Raw genomic sequence first — 23,576 nt, 5'->3', positions numbered from 1 at the left:
ACATTTGGAATTTCAGGCCTTGTGATAAGGTGCTACGCAAGATTATTAAATAAAATAAAAGCATGTTGTATTGGGGATAATAAACTGGTGTGCACCAAGTATTAGTTAATGGAGAGAATACAAAGAATCAAAATAAATGGATCATTTTCAGCGCTGTAGGGATTGATATTGGGCCTATCTGTTTACAATCTATATCAGTTATTTGGTTGAAGATATGAAGTGTAATGTAGCCAGATTTGCTGATGACTGAAATCCAGGTGGCAGTGTAGGCTGTGGAGAGGATGCAGAGAGGCTTTATGGAGATGGTCAGAAGCTAAGGGAATAGTTAAGGACATTCCAGATGGATTAAACATTTGAGGTCGCCTACTTTAGTAGAAAAATTAGGAAGCAGATTATTTTTTAAATGGTAAATTTGCTGTTCAGAGGGACATGATCACTGAAAGTTAATGTAAAAGTTCATAAACTAGTTAAGAATCAAATGCTATATTGGTGTTTGTATCAAGAGGACTTGGGTGCAAGAGTAGAGAATCATTGCTCCAATTAAAGAGCGACCTGGTGAGATTGCATTTAGAATGTGGTGAAATAAATGGAGAAAATTCTGAAAATGCTCTGCAAATCAGGCACTACCATCTGTGGAGAGAGAAACTGAGTTAATGTTTCAAGTCTGACTTTTGTCCAAATTGGGAAAATTCAGAAAGCAGATATGTTTTAACTTGCAGGACAAGTGAAGCATGGGGAAACAACACCTGTGGTAGGGTGGAGACCAAGAGAACATGAATGTAATGGATTGTTGTTGACTGAGAGAGAATGAAGGTAGCTTGTTAATAAGGAAATGTAAATAGAGGAAGAACAGGAGAGAGAAGTTAAGTAATGGGAAACAAAACTATGCTGGAACTGAAATGTAGAACACAGTATTTGCTTGGGAAGCCTTGCAGATTAGGCAGCATCTGTAGAGGGGGAGAAAATTGAGTTGCATCAGAACTGGCCAGGAATTGTAAAACATAACTAGAAACTGCTGTAAATATCTAACAAGTCACAGTGTCTGCAGAGAGGAACAGAGCTAATGCCCCAGTTTGACAGCCCATTCTTTTCTCCTCTGATGATAGATCATTGGCCCAGAACACCAACCCTGGAACCCCTTCCCACAGATGCAGCCCGATCTGCTGGGCACCCCTAACATTCCCTACAACCACAACCGGCCATTTCTATATAAATCAGAAAGATCGATTTTAAAAAAAAGTTGTTGAATTCAGTGTTGAGTCCTGGGGACCAAAGTATGTCTTGACAGAAGATGAGACGTTGTTCCTTGACTTTCTGTTGGGCTTCTTAAGAGGCCAAAGAGACTTGAGGACAGCTTGTCACTTTAATTCTCCACCCCACTCACCAAAGGGTGTGAGTGGGGTGGGGAATTAAAGTGACAAGCCCAGGATCACAGTTGTGGACTGAACAGAGATGTTCTTTAAAGTGGTTACCCAGTCTGTGTTTGGATTCTGCAGTGTAGAGACAACATTGTGTGAATGGAATGTAACACACGAAATTGGAAGAGGTGCAAATCAACTAATACTTCATATGAAGGAAGTTTTTGGGATTTTGTTGGAGATTTACCCCATCTGTAGTTGTCTGAACTCCCTACCTATGGAACAATATACTTGTAATAGAGGGCGTGCTACAAAGGCTCTTCAGCTGAAAGCCATCTCTTCAGCTGTTTAAGCCCTCAGGTCTAGCAGGAACTCTCATGTGCTCTGTGAGTTCGTATGTGGTGTCCTTGTGAACCTAAATTGAGAACAAATCAAAATTAGCTACTTTTCTTTCATTGTTAAATGATATGCAGAGATTGAAACAATATTTTATAAGATTGTTCCTCAACCCTCTGCATGGATAAGTTGGGCAGAAGGGTCTGTTTCCAAGCTATGTAACTCTGATGCTAATTGTAAATGCTCCTATGAAATAGGACATCTTACAACTTCAGTGCAAGTTCTTAATGAAACTGCATCTGCACAATCCTATATGAGAGCAGGTCATACAAAATCGCTTTGTGTACTTAAAATGGCACTCTGACTACAAACGGAACCAGTGCAAATTGTTTATCAGAATCGGATTTACTATCACTGACTTGTGTGACATGAAATTTGTTGTTTTGTAGCAGCAGTACAGTGCAAAGACATAAATTACTATAAATTAGGAAAATAAATAAATAGTGCAAAATAAAAGGAATAACGAGGTATAACAAGGTTTATAGTTGCTGTCACTACTAGTTTTGGTTCAAAGCAACAGCAGCTTATATGTGTCTTTTAAATGGAGGTTTCAAAGAAGGGCAAGGAAATGCAACAATGTTAGTTTCAGGATAGTTTTATCATCTTGCAGGAATAGTGTGTTGGGTTGTTTAAGTACAGGATTGTCATCAGAGCAAATTGAAGGCATTAACTATACCAGTTGTTAGCATTTGTCATTGACAGTTATTAATTCTGCTTGACAATGTAGCTAATTAAATGAATGGTATCAATGCAACAAAATAGCTCACTATTCCTGTATCTTATGTTCTTTTGTAGCATGTCCAACATAACAGCTTGTTTCCTTGGCTCTGCCCAGGCACAGAAGTTTTCCCATGAACTAATAAAGTGAGTATACTGCCAGTGAATTCTTACGTGGTCTCCTTGTGAACTTAAGTTGAAAACAAAACCAGCTATTTTTCTTTCATTGTTCAATGATATGAAAGATTGAAACAACATTTTGAGGTTGTTCCCTTTTGTTTTTCAAAAAATAGATATTGTACAAGAACCTTACACTGAAAAACTAAAATTATTGCAGTGGCTAATCTTGCATTGGAGAATTTAACATTTGTCTTTCAAAGATTATTTTTTAAATCTATACCTACATTTATAACTTTTACAGTATTTTGATCACAATGTCAAAGAAACAATGAACTACTACAGGACTGAACTTCTCTGTTGCCATGGCTTGTTTTTTTTTGTTTGGAAAAAGTTGTGCAGTTGGGTGGATATCCCTTTAAAAATTGTCCCTTTAAAAATTAGTTATCCATCAATACTCCCTAATTTAACTTGGGAATAAATCAAGTAACAGTGTTCCATTTCTTTTAATATATGGTATTGATACTTGTCACAATTTGTAGGAAACTGCACGTTGAGTGCCTCATTTTGGAAAGCACTTGGTCGCAGTGCTGGTGTCAGTATGTGGATTATAGCCATTCCCTGTAATAGGAGAATAAAACCACCCGTAGCTGTAGTTTAATTGAGTAGTAATCAAAACCCCTCTGGAATGTAGGATATATGGATTTCTTGATTATCATTTCCATTGTTTTACTAGTTAAATAATATTACAAAATCTCCAAGCAGTGAGTTGAGCTTTATACAACATTTGCAAGAGGATTAGTCTAGATTGTTCTATGGAATAAAATTCTACAGCACAGGAGGTGGCAGTTTGTTCCATTCAGCTTGTGTTTCCTCTTTTGAAGGAAGTGTCCAATTATTCCCATTCAACTGTTATTTCCACAGCCCTGAAATGTTTTCCTCATCAACTTTTTTGTGTTTCTACCACTCTTTCAATGCATTCCAGTTTACCATAACTCATTACATTTAAGGAAAAACATCTCTCATTCTCTTCCCTGTTAGAAAAGAGATTGCCAAATTGCTCTGTGCTTTAATTTGTTGTTAGCATTACAGTGAAATAATGAAGTGAACAAGATGGAACAACAAACCAAAACGAGACAAAGAAAAAATTATAAAAATTCTAGGATCAAATGGACTACATCAAAAAATAACGTGGGAGAGCACTTCATCATGCTGAAAGATGGTCTTTTTATTGCCAACTTGTGAAACAGCAATCAAAATTACAGAAAAAGTTCATGGTTTGGTTGAAATTGGCCATTTTAATTAATAGTGGTATTGGGATATAACAGATTGTATATAAAGAGTGATTTAAAATAATTTTATATATTTTTTAACTTCCAGGGGTCATTTCAGAGTTGTTTACATGACACCTGAATACTGTTCAGGATCGATGCCATTACTCCAGAAACTCGATGATAGCGTTGGTATGTACACCCTAAATCCTTTAATGGCTTTTCAGTGTGCTTAACAAAAACACAGAAATCTAATTGTTAAGAGATCTGAAGTTATTTCATTGCATATGCTGTAGTTTGCATACATTGTTCATATTTTTAAAAAATGTGTTGTGACCTGGCTTCACGTGTTCTTCATGCCATCTGCTGTCAAGACTGACTACCTCTGTCCACATCAAACCCAGGTTAAAATTAAAATTTTGATTTCAGGCACAATTTTTGCTTTATCTCTATAAGCTTTTGGTTACAAAGGCAATGGTATAAATAATGGGGTGTAGATAGCTTTCAATGGGCTGAGAACACCATTTTTATTGTTACGGTCTTTCTAAAGACATTGTTCTGAACCACTTCCAGAATTGCAGTCCTATAAAAGCAGCACCTGACTTTGCACTCTTACATAAAATTGGTAAATTGGTTTATTATTGTTACATGTACTGAGGTACAGTGAAAAGCTTTGTTTTGCATGCCATCCATACAGATCATTTCACATCAGTACATCAAGGTAGTACAAGGGGAAAAACAATAACAGAATGCAGAATAAGATGTTACAGTTACAGAGAAAGTGCAGTGCAGGCAAACAATAAGGTACAAGGCCATGACAAGGTAGATTGTGGGGTCAAGAGTCCATCTTATCATATGAAGGCACTGTTCAATAGTCTTATAACAGTGGGATAGAAGCTGTCCTTGAGCCTGGAGCTATGTGCTTTCTGTTCTTTACCGAGACAGAACGAAGTGTAGACAGTCCATGGAGGGGAGGCTGGTTTTCGTAACAAAACTATAATAACCATTCAGATTTCCACTGAAACATGTTAAGACCAAGTTGGATGGAGGATAATAGAACTAAGTTGACCAGAATCCATGTTCTTGTTTCTATTTTCAAATTATGTGTTCGGTCCTTTATGTGCTTTCATTAGTGCAATTAAAATTATTGCAGTTAAATAGTAAGGCTTATGAAAATATAGGGTGGAGTTTTTTTTGAATCAAAGAAATTCTCAGCAGTTTGGACTGAGTGGAGGAGGGATTCTTAAAACCAGTGATAATGGGTGGATGTAACTAAATTACGGCAAGTTTATATCAGTAGTCTCCAAAAATAGGGCAAAAAAGTTAAAGGGAAAGTTGCTATGGATGTATTGTAATAGGATTTCTATGTAGATGTAAGTTTTTAATATTTTTATAGATAATCCTATATCCTTGAATGTAATCATTTGAGGAAATTGTGCTGCATCCCAAATGTAATGAAGAACCCAGTATAAATGTTATACTAAGTGCAGGCAGTCACACAGGAGGAAGCCATTTACCCCACCAGGCTTGAACATTCTCTCTGAAAGAGGTGAAAATTAGTCCCATACTCTGCTCTTGCACAGCTGGCAAAAATGTTTATTTTTGAAGTGTATTATTTTGGGTGGCTATCAGTTCATTCACAAAGCACATTATTTTCTTTTAAGGATCTTTTTCAATAGCTCATCAGCTTCAATACCAAGTGCCATTGAGCTGGGGAATGTCTATACCCTATTGACTCGATAAATATCAAAGAGTATTCGCAGGCATATTTCAGCCTGGAGTATTCACTCAACAGTCATTAAAGGCATCAAAAATGGATTGGGTTGTGCTTGTACTAAACACCTGCACACAAGGGGCAATTTACGGTGGGCAATTAACCTCCCAACCTACACGTTTGTGGAACATGGGAGGAAACCGGAGCACCCAGAGGAAACCCCATATGGTCACGGGGAGAACATACAAACTCCACATGGACTGTGTCCACGGTCAGGATTGAGCCCAGGTCTCCAGCACTGTGAGGCAGTGGCTCTACTGGCTGTGCTGCTATTCCTGAGCACGTGCACTATGAATGTTTTCAGTGCTTGTATTTAAAAAAAATAGTTTTACCACATCGGAAGGCACCGAGTGAGAATAGCCAATGTTGGCAAAAGACAATCACATTTTAGATTCCCAAGTCCCTGTTGACATAAATGGCAGAGAGTTTTTTTGGGTCATGCCTGTGTGATACATGTGTGCAAAGTGGTAGGAAATCTACAGAGCACTCAGGATGCTGTTCCCATGTGAGATTTCCCACATGATGAATTCCGATCTTTAATATTATTACGGTAGAGAGCCATTTAGAGCTCTCATAGGAATGGAGAACAGTCTAAAGGACAAGCCATGCAATCTAATTTTATAAACTCCCCATTGACTTCTAAAATGAAATTGCTAATAAACTGAGAGCATTTCTCTGCCTGTCCTTTCATTCATGGAAAGCACATGACATTAGAACTTATAATCTGTCTTTTTTGAGGTGTTCTCCATCAGCGAATATTGTTGTTTAAATATGCATGTGTGGATGTAGTTCAGTATATTTATTCTCTTTTTGATTTACCTTCAGGTATTATTCTAGTTGCTGTGGATGAGGCTCATTGTATATCTGAGTGGGGACATGATTTCAGACGTTCTTACAGGACATTGGGACTTATAAAACAATTACTGCCACAGGTGAATTGATATGTCTTCAATAAAATTTTGGTAGTATTTTTCCTAAATGGTCACTGTGAGTCAGACTAACAAGTTATTTGGAGCAGTATAGTAAATTAGTACACTGGTGCAATTTTTTAAAAATGTGATACATGACCACTTGGAAATGTTTCTGGCATGAACATGTCAATGAAGCAATCCATTAAACTTCTAATTAAAATAAATGAGTCTGAAAAGCCATGACTGTGTGTGTGTGTGTGTGTGTGTGTGTGTGTGTGTGTGTGTGTGTGTGTGTGTGTGTGTGTGTGTGAGAGAGAGAGAAAGAGAGAGAGAACATAGAGCAAGGTAATACAACTTTTGCCAGTTGGGCTCAAAGTTCTCTATTGATTTAAGATTCTGCTCCCAATTTTGCCAAGTATAATTCATATCAAAATTGCATTAATGGGAAGAAGAACTTCAGTTTTGTATTTCAATTTTATAGTGGTTACTGTTTATATGTAATCGAATGGGAAGAATGAATTCAATGATAGAGGTGAGTTGAAGGAAAGCTTTGATTGTTTTTTATTAAGTGGTTGGGGACTCAGCGCATGGTTAACTCATCTGTTTTTAACAAAAATATACTGTAACTTGTCATTCCAGGATACCATCATTGCCATTGTAATTATTGTGTTGGCCATGATGTTGTAGTCCAACGATTGAGTTTGAATCCAACCATGGCAAGATGTAAAATGTTGGCTGGCAGCATAATAAAAATGACCATGGATCTTATCAACAAACTCCAAGTGATTCACTGACGTCCTTCAGGAGAAGGACCTGCCACCGCTACCTGCTGTGGTTTATGGGGGACTGCAGCACCTTGCCGTGTTGTTGCTGCTTAATGTGTTCAATGTCAATCAGAGTGACCAATAATAAAGCCTTGATTGTGTCAAATTTGTACTTCCTTGTAGAAATTTACACCACAGGAGCATTCAACCCATTGTCATCGTCGCCAGCCAAAATTGTAGCTGCAAGGGTTACTCCCACTTCCCAGCTCTCAGTCCATAGCCTTTTAGGTTAGGGTTTTTGTGATCATCCAGGTACTGTTTAAATGTGGTGAGGGTTTCTGCTTCCACTACCCTTTCAGGCAGTGGGTTCTTATTCCCATCAGCATCCCTCCCCGCCCCCCCCCCCCCCCTCCCCACAGACAGACACACACACAGACACACACACACACACACACACACACACACACAGACACACACACAGACACACACAGACACACACACACACACACACACACACACACAGTACTTACTGAGCTAAATAGATAAATAGAAATGAAAAGTAATGGAACTCTGACTTTGTTATTTTTATTTTTTTGCTAGATTCCAGTTGTTGCCTTAACTGCCACTGCCAGCCCTTCAATCAGAAATGACATCATAGAGAATCTGAAGCTGAAGAATCCTCGGGTTGTCTGCACTACTTTTGATCGGCCAAACTTGTACTTAGAAGTTGGTTATAAATCCATGGATATTAAACGAGACTTGGAACCATTTTTAATCAAAAGGGACAAGTATGTATTGACTTAAGAACATCAGACATGTAGGAAATTGCACACATCTGCAGTTTATTAATACAGTGTGGTTTGTAGTTTTGTGAAGGCATGTTTTATCTTGAATGATAGGTTCTCCTTTGAGTTTGAAGGACCCACTATAGTTTACTGCCCAACCAGGAAGGCTACAGAACTAGTGGCTGGAGCATTGTCACAGATGAATGTTGTTTGCGGCACATACCATGCAGGCATGGGCATCAAGGCCAGGAGAGAAGTGCATCACAAGTTCATGAGGGACGAAATTCAGGTCTGAAATGTTTTCATCCCTGTTTAAATTTCCAGGGTTGGGTGAGTAATGTATTACATGTAGAGTGTTAAACTGAGATTAGTCAATATTTTCAATGTATGTTACTCAAGTTTTGAGCATTCATGTTAGATTAACGAAAGACTGAGTGGCATTACCAAAAGTAATGGGTTGGTGTAAGAAATGGTATTCTACCTATGATCGCAAAGCACATTGGGCCAAATGTTCAATTTGGCTCGCCACTTGTAGTCATGCCCCTCCCTCCCCTACACTCCATGCTTTTTCTGTGACTACCCTTACTTTTTATATCTCTGTGGGACCAATTGACTTGGAGGCCCAGCTGTCTGATGAGGCAAGATGTATTATGAGTGACAAGCTTCAGACGGCAGATCATAAGACCCTGATTCCTGAACACTGAATGCCTTTAGCAGCTTGCTAATGTCAAAGGCTTATTTAAACCATTATTGGATACTTCTGATAAGCAGAGATATTTAAAAACAGTTCAAATGTTAAATAATTAAAAAATATAAAACAGGTTAATTAAAGGTACCTTAAACCACTGGAAATTAATTAAAAGCATGATGATAAAGAAAAATAAGTAGAGCACTTGCCTGGAGCTCCCTTTTTAGGCAGGTTCCATGACCAAAGATCTCATCAGTGCATGTTGGCCCCAGACTTTTGTGCTCTGCCTCTGGATTCGATGGTGATTCCAAGTGCTGACTTGCAGTTCTTTGCAGAACCACCGTTCAGAAGTAAATATTTTTCAACCCATTATTGTTGAATAGAGGGAGCTTTACCCTAAGCCAAACTGTAAATAGGGCGAATGTTAGTGAAAGTAAATGGGAGTCCTGGAAGTAAAGCTTTTTCCCCCAAGAATATTTTAAATTACCTTACCAGATTTCCTGTTCAACAACCAGCCATATGTAGACATTTGCTGTCTGTCAGCCAGGAAAACAGCTGTGGAGTGGTTGACAAAGAAGTCTGACAGCGGTAAGATTGTTGAGCTTATTTATGCTCACAATTAGTGCAACATAGATACCTGACTGATCGATCTGGTTGTCTTGCCTTCTTTCATATGCTGGGCTTCTTGAGTTCCAGGGAACCTGGCTTGTTAAAGTTGAGAATAAGACAGTGGTTAAAATGGAGGTATTTTAGTAACCGTCCTCCTATTTGATAGTAATTAGTATCCTACCACTCGGTCTGCCCCAATTAAAAATTGGAGGTGAGTGGTTGAGTGTCTTCAGTTTTAACTTCCACCTCCTCTTCTCATCCATCTCCCACCACAAAGTTCCTTCACCTCAGTGTTAAGAATATCCCCAGTATATGTACTCCAACAGTTACTGCTGTTGCTGCATGACCTAATAGAAAGTCTTATAGAAGTGAGTAGAGGACATTTAACCCAGTGTAAAATGAAAAACACTATGATGCTGGAGGAACTCAGCAGGCCAGGCAGCATCCGTGGAAAAAAGCAGGTGGTCGTTGTTTCGGGTCAGGACCCTTCTTCCGTCCTGAAGAAGGGTCCTGACTTGAAACGTTGACTGTCTACTTTTCTCCACAGATGCTGCATGGCCTGCCGAGTTCCTCCAGCATCATTGTGTTTTTCATCTAGATTCCAGCATCTGCAGTCCTTTGTTCCTCTGGTATTACTTAACCCAGTGTACTACCCAATTATCTGCAGTATCAGAAATCTGAAATGCTCACACATGAAATAACTTCTGGTCCAAATATTGAGACTTGATAATGGACCATACTTTGTTTGGTGCATCTAACCCCCTCTACTTTTGATATAGAAAGGAAATTAAAGAGGGACAGAAAAATTGAATTGGAAGAGAGGAGATATGGACAGAAAAGTATTTAAATGTTAAATTTGATACCTGCCTTGAGTCCAAAGATATGTAATTTATGCACCACTTCTTCTTCCCCTCCTTTCCTGGCCTCACTATTATGTTTAACACTTCTCCTTCCATCCTCCTTTCTCTATCTCCTCACACACATATTGCCAGAGTCATCTGTCTGTGTGTCTCCGTCTATCTGCACAGGAATGTCTTAACCTGACCCAAACCCAGATGTTTCATGAGCACATACACATGACCTGAGCACGTTAAGTTGGGTTCTTTTGAGCTCTGGTCAAGTATCCAAGCTTTTGTAAATCTCCAGCAACAATTATAATCCGCAGGAATGAGACTGCACTTATTGTAAATATATAGTGCAAGAAATAATGCTCGATGGTAATTAGCTCTCAAGCCTTGTTGAAGAGCTGTTTAGATTGAAAAGGCCTTATAAAATTTCCCTGTCATAAATTTAGTTTAGATTTAACGTACAAATATTACAACTTTATGCTGTTCAAAGTATTTCGTTGATTGGGCCAGACAACAATTCGTCTGTGATAGCAACTTTTTGGTTTCCAGGTTTAACTTCAAGTTGATCAAGCTGGATTTGCTTTAGCATTTGAGCATGAATAATGATTGTTATTCTCTCCATTATTTTGAGGGCAAATTGTGGGTCATTGTTATATTCTGTACATTTATCTAAATATGTTTCAAATAGTTCTAATTTAGTGGTTCATATTTTCATCCAGACATCTTATTTTGCCAGTGTGTCGTAGCTACCATTGCTTTTGGCTTGGGAATTAACAAGCCTGATATTCGTAGAATCATTCATTATGGAGCTCCTAAAGAAATGGAGTCATACTATCAAGAAATTGGGAGGGCTGGGCGAGATGGTTTGCCCAGTGATTGTCACATCTTATGGAGTCCTGCTGACATGAAGTTAAACAGGTGCGGAAGTTTACCTTTGTTCCAGGTGAATAGGTGGTGTTTGTTGGTACTAGAAAAAGGTATGTGCACTGTACATGGTCAGAGGAAATGCTCTTTGTCTGCCTTACTCAATGTGTTTGTCCTGAGTGGCAAAAATAAGTTTTTCTCACTTTTCCAAAGTCAAAGGTGAGTTTATTGTTACATGCACAAGTACATGTATGCACAGGTGCAATGAAAAACTTCCTTGCAACAGCATCACAGGCAAATAGCATTAGAGACATAACGTTCACAAGAAAAGCATAAATTATACAAGAAAGAACACAATTAGAACAAAAAAAAACTAAGTTCACTGTAGTGCAAAGTAGTCATAGTGTGGCTTTACAAAGGTAATGATTAGTGTTGTGCAGGTTGGTTCAAGAACCAAATGGTTGAAGGGAAGTAGCTGTTCTTGAACCTGGTGGTGTGGGACTTCTATACCTCCTGCCTGATGGTAACTGCGAGTGGGCTAGACACAGTTATCGAGGACCAGTAATCCAGTGAAATTAAATAGTTTTTGTTCCCAAATAATTACATTTAAAGGTAGTATAGAATTAATTCTTCCCTCCCTCTTCATAATTGTCTCTACGCAACGCAAGTTTCTAACTCCATTCTTAGGGACTGTAAAACTAGTCATCATCCTCTTAACTAAACTTTAGTTTAAGGCATTATCTGTAAAGTCACATGCATTGTAACAGCAGAAAACTATTCACCAAACTTGTCTAAACGAAAGAACGTATGAAGTAACTCTTAAGTACTATTTAAAGCATGAACTACACTAAAGTTTGGTAGTTTACTGTTACTTGTGATTTCTTAAGGCACAGACTATTATGCAGTTTATGGCTCTAGAGTTGCCAGCTGCCTTCTGGTCCTGCACCAATTGACTATTTTTCACTAACAAATCAAGACAGGAGTCTCAAGCTTGCCTCAGGGTCCATCCACATGTACTTGCCTGTAGGGTTCATTATTTGGAATCAGAATTAGGAGTACTGGATGATCGTTCCCCATCTGAGGAAAATGCTGAGTTGCAGAGTCCAAGTCTAAACTAAAGTAAAAACTCCAATAATCTGCTATCCTGTTGTTTGGAAATCCCAATAGTTTTGCATCTGGCTCACTGGGGCCCCGTTTCCCACGTTATCTTCAAACTCGCAGGCATTCCCATGAAACCCATTCCCCATGCGTCCTTTAAGCTCAGTGGGGTCTGCTTTTTCTTTTAAGCTTGTCAAGTTCACTATGCAATGTCTAAAACAAAAAGTGAATTAAAAGTGTTTTGGGATATTAACAGGAAATTATTCAATAGTCTGGAAAATCTGCAAGTCTGGCACTACCAAAGTCCTGACTCTGCTAATTATTGGATTTTTACTGTAGCTAAGAAAACTTAAACAATTAATAAACCTTTAGCCCTCTTATCTATATGGCTTAGTGCTGCATCTTGAATGGGAGTTTTTGATATTAAAGTTACATATATAATGACACAAAACTAAGACACAAAAAACTTCATTAGAAACCTTTGCAAGTGTATGTTGAGCATTATTTACAAAACAATAGTTAAAAAAAAAAGATATGTGCTACTAAAAGCTTGCCAGTCTGTGCATAGTAGAAACAGAATCAGATTTATCACTGTCTTATGACATGAAATGTGTTGTTTTGCGGCAGCAGTACAGTGCAAAGACAATTATTATAAATTACATAAGTAAATAGTGCAAAAAAGAAAGGGATAATGGGGTAGTGTTTATGGGTTCATGGACCATTCAAAATTTGATTGCAGAGGGGAAGAAGCTGTTTCTGAATTGTTGTGTGTGGGTCTTCAGGCTCCTGTACCACCTCCCTGATGGTGGTAACGATAAGAGGGCATGTCCCGGATGGTGAGGGTCCTTAGTGATGGATGCCACCTTCTCGAGGCACCACCTCTTGAAGACATCCTCGATGGTGGGGAGGGTTGTGCCCGTGATGGAGGTGGCTGAGTCTATAACCCTCTGCTGCCTCTTGCGATCCTGTGCATTGGAGCCTCCATACCAGGCTGTGATGCAACCAGTCAGAATGCTCTCCACCATGCATCTGTAGAAATTTGTAAGAGCCTTTGATGACATACCAAATCTCCTCAAACTCCTAACGAAGTAGAGCTGCTGGCGTGCCGCCTTCATGATTGTGGTAGGAGGCACGGCACACTAAAGCTGAGCCCTCTGTGATTTAATTTATTTGTCTGACCTTCCATTCTTAAATGTACTATTGGGATTTAATGATCGAGCAAAAACTGTAAGAAAAGATACATTTAGAAAGCAAATCATACCACGTTATAATTGTCCAGCACAGGAAGTACTGAAGTGTGTTGATGGTACATTTCCATGTAAGTTGTGTGAATATGGAAGAAACATGAGCGTGTATGTTGTAATTGATATGGTCATCATTTCTTCTACAGGCAGCTGCTGAATGAGATTAAGAGTTCAACATTCCGTAACTACAAAATTAAGATGATGGAAAATATGAAGAAATACCTCACTTCATCCAAGTGCAGAAGAATGTAAATCCTCTGTTGTAATTGCATATATTTTCTCTGTCAGCCAGTGCTAGCTCGGCTCAGTTTGACAGCACTCGTCTTTACGTTGGAACCTTGTGTTTTAGAGCTCCACGTAAGGATTTGAACATATAAACAAAGCTGAGGGTTGTATTGTTGAAAATGTTCTCTTTTAAATGAAACATTGAACTGAGGACTAGTCTGCTTGCTGAAGTAAGGATTGATGTCCTAGTGGAATTATTAGAGGAACAGAGAGCTAACATTAACCCTCCATTCAATATCTTCAGTAAACACTCATTAATTTTGTTGCTATTTGTGCCCATCTCCCCTGTAATTCCAGATTTGAATCTCTTCAATCTGGATTCTGTCCCTTCCATGACATTGAAAAAAACTACCCTAATTATAAATCATATAGAATATGATTATAACCTTGGTTCATAATCTCTTTTCATCCTCATTGATCATCCCATAGCCTTGATCATGGCCAACCATGCTACTCTTTCATTGACAGCTGGTGAACTGCCCTAACCTGGTTCCACTTCCTCATTTCTGCATGGTTAATTGAAATTCATACAAAGATTGATCGTTGACCTTGACCTTTCTCATTCACATCTTGATCCTTCCCACAATCTGAAGACAAATACACCGTGGCAAAGTCCAGCTCTCCCTTTCTACCACCCTTCCCAGCCACTGCTGCCTTTATTGTTAGACTACTTCTCAGATTAATCTGAGCATTTTTAGTTGGCATATGGTCTTTTTAACATTTTTAAGCTAGGAGTGACAGTAAGACTGAACCAAAATAGGTTTCTGTAGGATGGTATCAGGGCAGAATAATGATTGAGGAGATCTTCAAAGAGTTACTTCCAACAGGTGATGACTGGAATGAAGAGTCCACACGTTGCTGGGTCTCTTGCCCTCTTTCCACCCCACCATTTGTTCTTTAGTTCATGGGCCTCAGCCTTCAGGTGTCCATTGAGCTGTTTCTTTTCCTGTGAGGCATGGTGGAGCTTACAATCTAGGAACACCTTCCGTTTGCAGTTAATTATCTCCTGGTCACTCCCACTAAACAAGGTGGCCTTGGAAGTTGACAGTATCCCTGCTGAAGGTTTAAAATTTGGCAGTGAAAAACCTCAGTCACAAATCCACAATTCATTGTCCATATCTGGCAAGAGGAGGATATGCCAAGGGGCCTCAGAGACAATGTAACTGTAACCATCTTTGAGGAAGGGACAGTATTTAGAGAGGAACCTCGCTTCAGTCTGCCATGGAAAGTCATCACCAGAGTTCCCTTGCTTCCTCCCAGTACCTGAAGAATTGCTCCTTGAATTACTGTGTAAACTCAGTGCATCAAGAGGCAGAGTGGACATGATCTTCACTGCATAACAACTCTAAGAGAAATGCATGGAACAGCACTAGCCTCTATACACAGCCTTTCTCAAGGGAAGGGGGAGTGGAACCAGATGAAGGAAGTTCACTGTGTGGAGCAACTGAGGAGGCATGTTGCGGAAGGGTTGTGTTTTTGATTGACATAGGCTGCTGAATTGCCAAAGAGAATGAGGAGGGGTAGTGCACTATGTCCCTATTGATGGATGATATGATTTCTGCTTTTCATTAGGATATTCCACCTTTGATTTCACCCACCCTTGTAAACTTATGATCGTCCAAAGTCCCGTTACCTTTACCCTAACCTGCACCATTCTGCTCAGTTATCCTTCTTGTGCTTACTAACTTCATTAGTTCAAAGTTGATAAATGCTGCTATTAAGATTCTTAATATGTTTAGCAACCTCTATGGCTTCGTATCTCCCTGTTCCCTTAATTTCTTTCAGTCCTATAATTCTTTGCAATCTAATTTTTCTAATTCTGATCTCGTTTATCTGCTGCTACTTTACCTGCCTTTTATAATTCTGCCTTCAGTCATGTTGGGTCTTAACCTCCTCAAGCTTTTCCAAATCATAGGACCTTTTACTGTTGTCACCTTTAAGGCAGTCCTTAAGGCTTGACTGAAGGGGTAGATTTTAAGGCACCTTTCCTAACTTCTCCTTTCAATCATTGTCTCTTGTTTGAACATTAGCTGGGATGTCTTCCTGCATTTAGTGCATATATAATGCATGTGGTTGTAGTTTGTACGAACTTGCTGTGTACGCATTGGTTACATCAAGAGCATCAAGAAGTAAATTAAAAAGAAGTAAATTAAAAAGAAGTAATTTGTTGGTCCTGAATTGACAGATGTTGTATTAAGGCTGCTGTTTGCTTGAAGTTTCATTTATTTCCTTGTACCACCTCACACTGAAAGTACTATTTCTGCGCTCCCACCCCACTTAATTCATTTGCAGTCTTGAACTAAAAATGTTTGACAGCTATTCAGTAAGGGTACAGAACTTCATTCTAAGTATGTTTGTCTGATGATTTGTAGGTGATTACATTTATTCTGTTCCTGCAGTATTATCTTGTCCCATTTTGAAGATGAACAGCTCAGGAAGGCCACCTTGGGGATCATTGGAACTGATAGATGTTGTGACAATTGTAGATTAAGGTAAGTGATCCTGCTGGGGATACAGACAAGGAAGATTAATGATCAAGGTGTGCTTTTGGGAATAAAGATGATTTATGAGCAACACAGACTTTGTGAAGCTCAGAAATGTATTTCTCATTGTAGTCCAGTTTTTTAATTCATCCATGCAGTGTCCAATAGAGATAAATAGTTTGTGATTACATTTAAAAATCAGTGTTGTTAATACTTTCTTTATTACTGTAATTTTAACAAGAAATTACTCAACAATATATTGTGTGACTGGTGCCATTAATTGAAAATATGAACATTTGCAATTTTCACAATATTTTGAATCATTCAAATAGTAAAGACAAAACCTCAGTTGTCATATATAACTGAGTGTGTGTTGAACAATTCGCTACCAAAATCTCCTTTTTAAGGTTTCACTGTGGCTGCAACATGTTTATATTCAAGACATTGTGTAATGTTATGTGGAAGAAGAAAAATACAAAATTCAGTATAATTAATACAATATTGTTAATATAAAACTATAACATTCAGGGGACGATTGTCTAAATTTTAATCAGTGATCCAGTTAGAGTCCAGGCTTCCCTTTACTTAAGTGACAGTGGTCAGTTGAATCAAGCACCAACCGAAGAATACTTGAAGACTATTGGCGAAAGGTCTTCAACCTGAAATGTAAACTCTGTTTCTCTTCCCACAGAAGTGGCCTGACCTGTGGAGTACTTCCAGCATTTTCTGTTTTTATTTTAGATTGCCAGCATCTGTAGGATTTTATGATCCTTGAAGACTTTTGATGTCTTGGCCAACCTAATCCAATCTTTCCTCACCTCTCAAATCAGACTTGATTGGCACTTGCATGATCTATCACGCCTCAGATTTGGATTTTGCATTTGCTGCCATAACTTGGACTGTCTTTCAAAGGTGTCTCAAAAGTTCAGAGTATTTTGGATGTTTCAACTACATGATGTGTGTAATAATAGGTATTAATCTTTTTTTTCCAAAAGGGATGCAACAATTCTCACATTAATGATTTTTGTTTTTGATTTATTTCAACATTTTATACACTGAGTCATTTTCCTTGTTACTTGCTGTAGAATTGGAAGCTGTCCTCCTGCAGATGACCCAGAAATTGAGATGCAAGATTTTGGAAAAGAAGTGTATCAGCTACTGACTACAATATGTATTTTAGGAGAGAAGTTTGGTATTGGAGTCCCTGTTTTGTTCTTGCGGGGTTCTGTAAGTACTTTGCTTATTAAGTCAAATATACAAGTGTCAAATTTGGGGTAAATTTTAGAACTAGGTCTCTACTGGAGATTTGCACTAGATTCATGATGTTGCTGTTGACTTCTATTCAATTTCCCATTTCTATTTGGGAATTGAGACTAAAATGTGGAGCAAAGTTGGAGAAGAAATGATGGTAAGCAGGTGAAGTTCAGATCCTGGCCATTTTTAGTCCTTACTTTGTTTCTTTATATATGTGTGAGCATGTCACATTTAAAATTGAAATTGAACTGGCTGTATAAATTTGACATGCTGGAACTACAAACCTGCTTTTTTTTGCAATATCTTTACTAGTAAGAGTGTTATATTTACAAGCTTGGATTCTATTATACGTGTCAATATAGGAATTCAGTACAAGGAAAACTAACAAAAGTGTACACTTTTATAACAAACAAAATGCTGGAGGAATTCAGCAGGTCAGGTAGCATCTGTGGAGGGAAATAGAAAATTGACATTTTGGGTTGAGACCCTTCATCTGGATTGAAAAATAGAGGGGTGATAGCCAGTAGAAAAATGTGAGGGGAAGGGGTGAAGCAAGAGTTAGCAAGCAACGGGTAGATCCAGGTGAGCAGGAGTAACAGCCAGATGGTGGTGGGAAGAGTGGAAATAGTGAAGGTGATAAAAGGCTGTAGAAGATAGAATCTGATAGGAGAGGAATGTGGAGCATGGAATCAAATAAGGGAAGTATGGTGGGCAGATGGGAAGAGTGGGGACAGGGGACACAGTGGGAGGAGTGTGTGGGTGATGGGTGAATGGAGTAGGTAGAGAGGGGAAAGAAACAGGATGATGCGGGTCTAGGGGGGTGTAGGAGGAACTGGGTAGATCAGGAAGAGAGAGAAAAGGGACGGGGGGGGGGGGGAGGGGAGCAGGTTACCTGAAATTGGACAATTCAATGTTCATGCCGTCGGGTTGTAGGCTACATCGACCATCCATTTCTCTCCACAAATGCTGCCTGACCCGCTGAGTTTTCTTGTTATCTGTGAGTAGGCTTGGTGTAGATCGATATGTTATTTCAAATGTAATTGAAGTAAGAGTATTTCAATGTCACTAATAATGCTGCTTATGTTTTTAGCTGTCTTGTGACAGGCTGTGGAATCATAAATGTACAGCATAGGAGGGCGATTAACCCATTGTGCCTGTGCCAGCTCTTTGAAGAGCATTCTAATTAGTCCCACTCTGCCTCTTTTACCCTAGAACCCTGCAAATGCTTTCAGGTATAGATTCAGTTCCATTCTAAAAGTTACTATTTTAATCTTCTTTCCCCCATCCTTTTCTAGCAGTGTAATCCATATCATCATCACCCAATCCAGTTTTTTAAAGAAACTGTTCATGCCTACTATGGTTCTTTTGCCATTTATGTTCAGCTTTGTCCTGTGGTTGCTAACTATTCCACTAGTGGAAAAAGTTGTCCTTTTTTATCAAAATACTTCATAATTTTAACAATCCTCTTAAATCATTTTTTCTCTACAGTACAGTAAAAATTAATCCCACTCTATCCACATAATTGATGTCTCAGAAATCTGGTACTGTTCAAGTAAATAACTTCTCAGAGATCTTGATTTCCTTTCTAAAGTGTAGTGTCCAGAAATGTATGCAGCTATAGTTGCTTGGTATAATGTTCTTGATTCCTAAACTCTTATTTCAATATAGGAAGCCAAGGATCCTGACAATTATATAACTAATATGCCGTGCATGTAGTGGTAATTGTGATAGATTTGATAAATGACGAACATACTTATCCTTATGTTTGTAGTACTCTCAGCGTTTGCCAGAAAAGCATCGTAATCACCATCTGTTTGGCAGTGGAAAGAACCATCCTGAAAACTGGTGGAAGGCATTGGGTCATCAACTTATCACTGAGGGTTTCCTGAAGGAAAATGCCACCTTCAAGAGATTTGCTGTCACAACTGCTCTTACTGTAAAGGTCAGCTTGATTTATGTTTGTGCTGGGAAATTGGGAAGGGAACAGGGTGATTATATATTATTAAAATACATTCAGTTTACAGGTGATTGAAAATGGGGTTCAGTAAAATTCACAAAGAAATAAGTTGACTGCATATCTTGAAGCCAAACTATGCTCATTCCAAAGAGTTTAAATTAATGCCTTTTATTATGGCTTGGTAGTTTGGCAGCTGGGATTTGTCCTTGTTTCAAATTACTGTCAAGAATATTTGTTTCTTCCCAAAAGTATTATTAAATTCTTTTTGCTAGCATTTTTTAAAATCCTCTCTTTTGGTCTGCCACAAGTGGATAATGTAAGAGAATTAGCTTTCTCCAAAGTGAGCTGCTCCTTAGAATCGAAATGGAAATATTTAACTCAAAGTGCAGCAAAACTCAGATAATCCAGCCGGTTTGGGATTTTGGTGCTTGATTAGCAGATTTTCTGGACTGTGGGATGTCAATCCCTTTTTTAATTTGCTTTTCTTAGATGTTACACAATATGATAAATTGAACCGGGGCCCCAGTGAGAGGAAAGGGAGAGCAGGAACTCTCAGATGAGTGGAAAGGCCAAGCCCTTGGTATTTCCATGTGGTGGTTCACATATTATCAGAGTCTTAAAATATTGATAACTTTTGGTTGTTGCTCAAATGAATGTATTGCCATTTTTCATTTGACTATTTTTTTCTGTACTCAATAGCTTTTTATTTATATTGAATGTTCCCGAAGGAGTAATTCCATTAAAAGTTTAAGCAGCAGATACATGTTATGTATCCACTACCTGAGGATATCCCAAAGCACTTTACATCCAGTGAAGTACTTTTGAAATGTATTTAGTGTTGTCATTTAGGAATAGGAAATATGTGTTGTCATGGGAAATGCAGCAATCAATTTTCACACCAGTGTCTCATTAGTGCAGTCCTTTTATTTCTACATAACTTGTTTCAGTGATATTCATTGAGGGGTAACCATTGGCCTGGGTAAACAGAGGAAACTCCTCTGCAGAACTTCAAAATAGTGCCCTGGCATCTCTTATATCCTGAGAAGGCAGGGGCAGAACTTTGGTTTTTAACATCACTTAAAAAACTACAGCAGTTCAGCAGTTGGGGTGTCAGCCTGTACTTGTTTACATCTTCAGAATGGAGCTTGTATGGACAAACTTTCTGGCTTTGAGAATACTAGTAGTGGGCATTTTGAAAACTTAAAGCCTTTCTTAACTAGTATAGATTACCAGAACGCCAAGGGTGAAATTATGGGATGTGACATGAAAGAAAATGTTGTTCCTTAGAGTAAAAACAGTGGTGGGAGGGACCTAGGACAAGGGGGCATAATGAAATCAGTGCCTGCCTTATGAAAGACTTCTCCAGAAGTGTGGGAATTCTTTCCCACAAAACACAGCAGATGTGAGAGTTAATAATTGTAAATGAAGTAAATAGTTCTTTATATTAAGGAGTATGGTAGCTGGATGAAATTTGGATGTAGATCAGGTATGATCTCAAAAATATTATAAAAAGCAGAAGGGATTCAAAGGCATTGTGTTCCTTTATCCAAAGTACTTTGCCCATGTGTGCTATTCCTTTAAAACCCAACCTTCTATTGTATTACGAAGAAAGTAACCTCTTGGCCGAATTACCCATTATCATTATGATGGATGTCAATACTAGGTACTTATGACACTGAGATTAATGCTGTAAAAAGTTCTGCATCTGGTCTGGGCTGAAGACTAAAGTGGTTGATTCTGATAGTGGTTATCAGGTTGGGAAAGGGTTAGCAAATTCATAGAATTGCAATGGGCCTCCAGTAAATGAAAAGCCCATTGTGATCAATGGGTATTCTCCACAGGATGTCACCCCTGCTGCTTGTCACTCTATTTATTAAGCATTAATCAGCGACAGTATCTGTGATTTTCTAACATGCAGGTTTGTTGGGTGAAGTTGTTTCAAGTAATACATAGAGGTAAAGCGGTCTCATAAAACAATAATGTATTTGCACTTGAACACAGCTCTGTTCTTTATAAATGCTTTAAAGAAATATATTTCAAATGTAATGATAGAGATTCAAATGGAATGGATGACTTTCTACATGCCAAAGGAATATTGATGGCAGGTCTTTAGATGAATTGCTTGGTTTGAAATATGCAAGTTATTGCAGGAAACTTTGTTATAAAGGTCTTTACACCACGTATTAAAGAAGCAAATGTGTGGGTTTCCATTCATACAGTAACAGAACTTGGCATACCATATTAAATTGTTTAATGGAAATTTTCATTTTCACAGGGGCGAGATTGGTTGAAGAAGGCAGCTGATGTGTCTTGTCGAACTCTTCTGCTTCCAGCCACTGAAGAACTGCATCCACGTGATCTTCCAAAAGTGTATGCATTGTGTAGTATATGAATTTGACTTCTGTTTTGAGTACCTAATTAATTTTAAAATTGTACCATCATCTTCGATAAGTTCACAAGTATTTATTTATTTGCAGTCAGGTTCAGCCTCCAACTTCATCACCAATATCCTCTCAACGATCTCCTGCATTGGCCACCCAGTCAGAGCTTCAGGTTTCTATGATTCACTTTTTACTTATTTTGCTTCTTGTAAAATAATCACTGCATATTATCTATGTCTGATATTCTTTCTGTAAAATATGCATAGTTGAGAAATTTTTAAAAAGTATTTTTAATTGAAGATAGTTGACAAGATTTTTGTTTTATTATTGATCCTGTGATAAAAATCTTTATATTCTATATCTTTTTTTAATCTCAGGGATTATATGTAATATCATTGTATATTGGACCCCTGCATGGTTCTAAACTATTGATTGGTGTGAAAAGCTTTACAGAACATGACTGGTATAATTGACAGATAGTTAATCCAGGTATAATGTTGTTTATTGGATGTGCCATTGCAAGAATATTATTTACCATCAAAAGAAATCTGCCCAAAATTTAAACTTCCTGTAGCTGAGACATTTTTTTCTTAAAATATTTTCTTATTTGAGTTGGATACTGTCTTGTTCAGCAGTGCTATAGCCATATGTTTTAATAACACGTTTTGGGAAAGAAATTAGAATTTACAAACCAATTTTTTTTAAAGCGCTTAGCATCTTTTGAGCTCTGAAATGACATCCATTGTACATGCGCACATTTATGGGGTGCATTGCTCCATATTTGTGATGCTGTCAGCACATGTAGCAAATATATGTTGATCAGGCATGCGACATCAATCAGCATGCACACTTAACTTGATAATAACACTGCCATTTTGGAGGACAGCATTCTGGCTAATGCCCTCAACCTCACGTAATACATTCAGTGGCAGCAAGGGCCCACCACTCGCTATTTAAAGCCATCATCAATTACTTGGAGATTAGGTGCTCCTTGATCTCCTACTAGATTTTGTGACCATATTATAAGTGTTACGTACCAGCAACAATAGAAACACACCAAGTCATGTATAAGTGTTAGAAACTATTTCATTATTAACTACTTATGATAATAAGAAAAGTAAAAATGTTAGATATCAAGCATTAACCCCAAAACTAAACTTGAAGTGTGCGTGTGTGGCAAATTCCCAAACCCCAAGTCTAGGAATAGTTCTCAAAATTCAGTTCAGCAAGTCATAAGTTGAAACGTGAGCAAAGGCTTTTGCAAAACCACTGTTGACTGGAGAAAATGTAGAGAGAATATAGAGAGAATTTACGAAATCCACGTTCCACGATGGAACCCATACAACACCTCAATCACTGATGATCTCCATTGCTTTGTTCCGAAGTATCTGCCACCCTGAAAGGCTTTCGATACATGGCCGTCCACAGAAATACCTGTTTCCCTCTACAGTTTAATGACAAAGTGGACTCCACTTGTACTCTCCAAAAATCCATACATGGATTATATGTGACAGACACAGCTATTGCTCTTCATCCATCGATACAGAGACCAGCAGTCAGTCAGTCGCTCTCTCTCTCTCTTTTCTCCGACTCACTGAGCAAAAACTGTCAGCACATTGTTATCTTGCTATCTGGATGACACCACACACACACTACTACTCTACTGTCCAGGTGCCTTAAAGGGACCTTCACCATATGGCAACCTGGCTCGTAACAATTACTTTGTGTTTTTTTTAATAGTCTATAGGGAGTGGTGTAACACCTGCTTGTAG

At 38.3% G+C, this 23,576-nt stretch overlaps 1 protein-coding gene across 1 annotated transcript in view; it reads left to right on the top strand.

The window, feature by feature from the left end:
• Positions 1-23,576, top strand: part of wrn (WRN RecQ like helicase) — a 101,560-nt gene that overhangs the window by 48,972 nt on the left and 29,012 nt on the right. Inside the window, 12 exon segments of the mRNA XM_052033168.1 lie at positions 2,550-2,618; positions 3,969-4,051; positions 6,459-6,565; positions 7,909-8,096; positions 8,208-8,382; positions 10,975-11,156; positions 13,591-13,692; positions 16,129-16,221; positions 17,298-17,439; positions 19,238-19,408; positions 21,699-21,793; positions 21,901-21,976. Coding sequence (XP_051889128.1) covers positions 2,550-2,618; positions 3,969-4,051; positions 6,459-6,565; positions 7,909-8,096; positions 8,208-8,382; positions 10,975-11,156; positions 13,591-13,692; positions 16,129-16,221; positions 17,298-17,439; positions 19,238-19,408; positions 21,699-21,793; positions 21,901-21,976 — 1,483 coding nt within the window.

Source organism: Pristis pectinata, chromosome 2 (assembly GCF_009764475.1).
Source record: "Pristis pectinata isolate sPriPec2 chromosome 2, sPriPec2.1.pri, whole genome shotgun sequence".
Classification (NCBI taxonomy): Eukaryota; Metazoa; Chordata; class Chondrichthyes; order Rhinopristiformes; family Pristidae; genus Pristis; species Pristis pectinata.
This window is presented reverse-complemented; position numbering and strand designations above follow the sequence as displayed.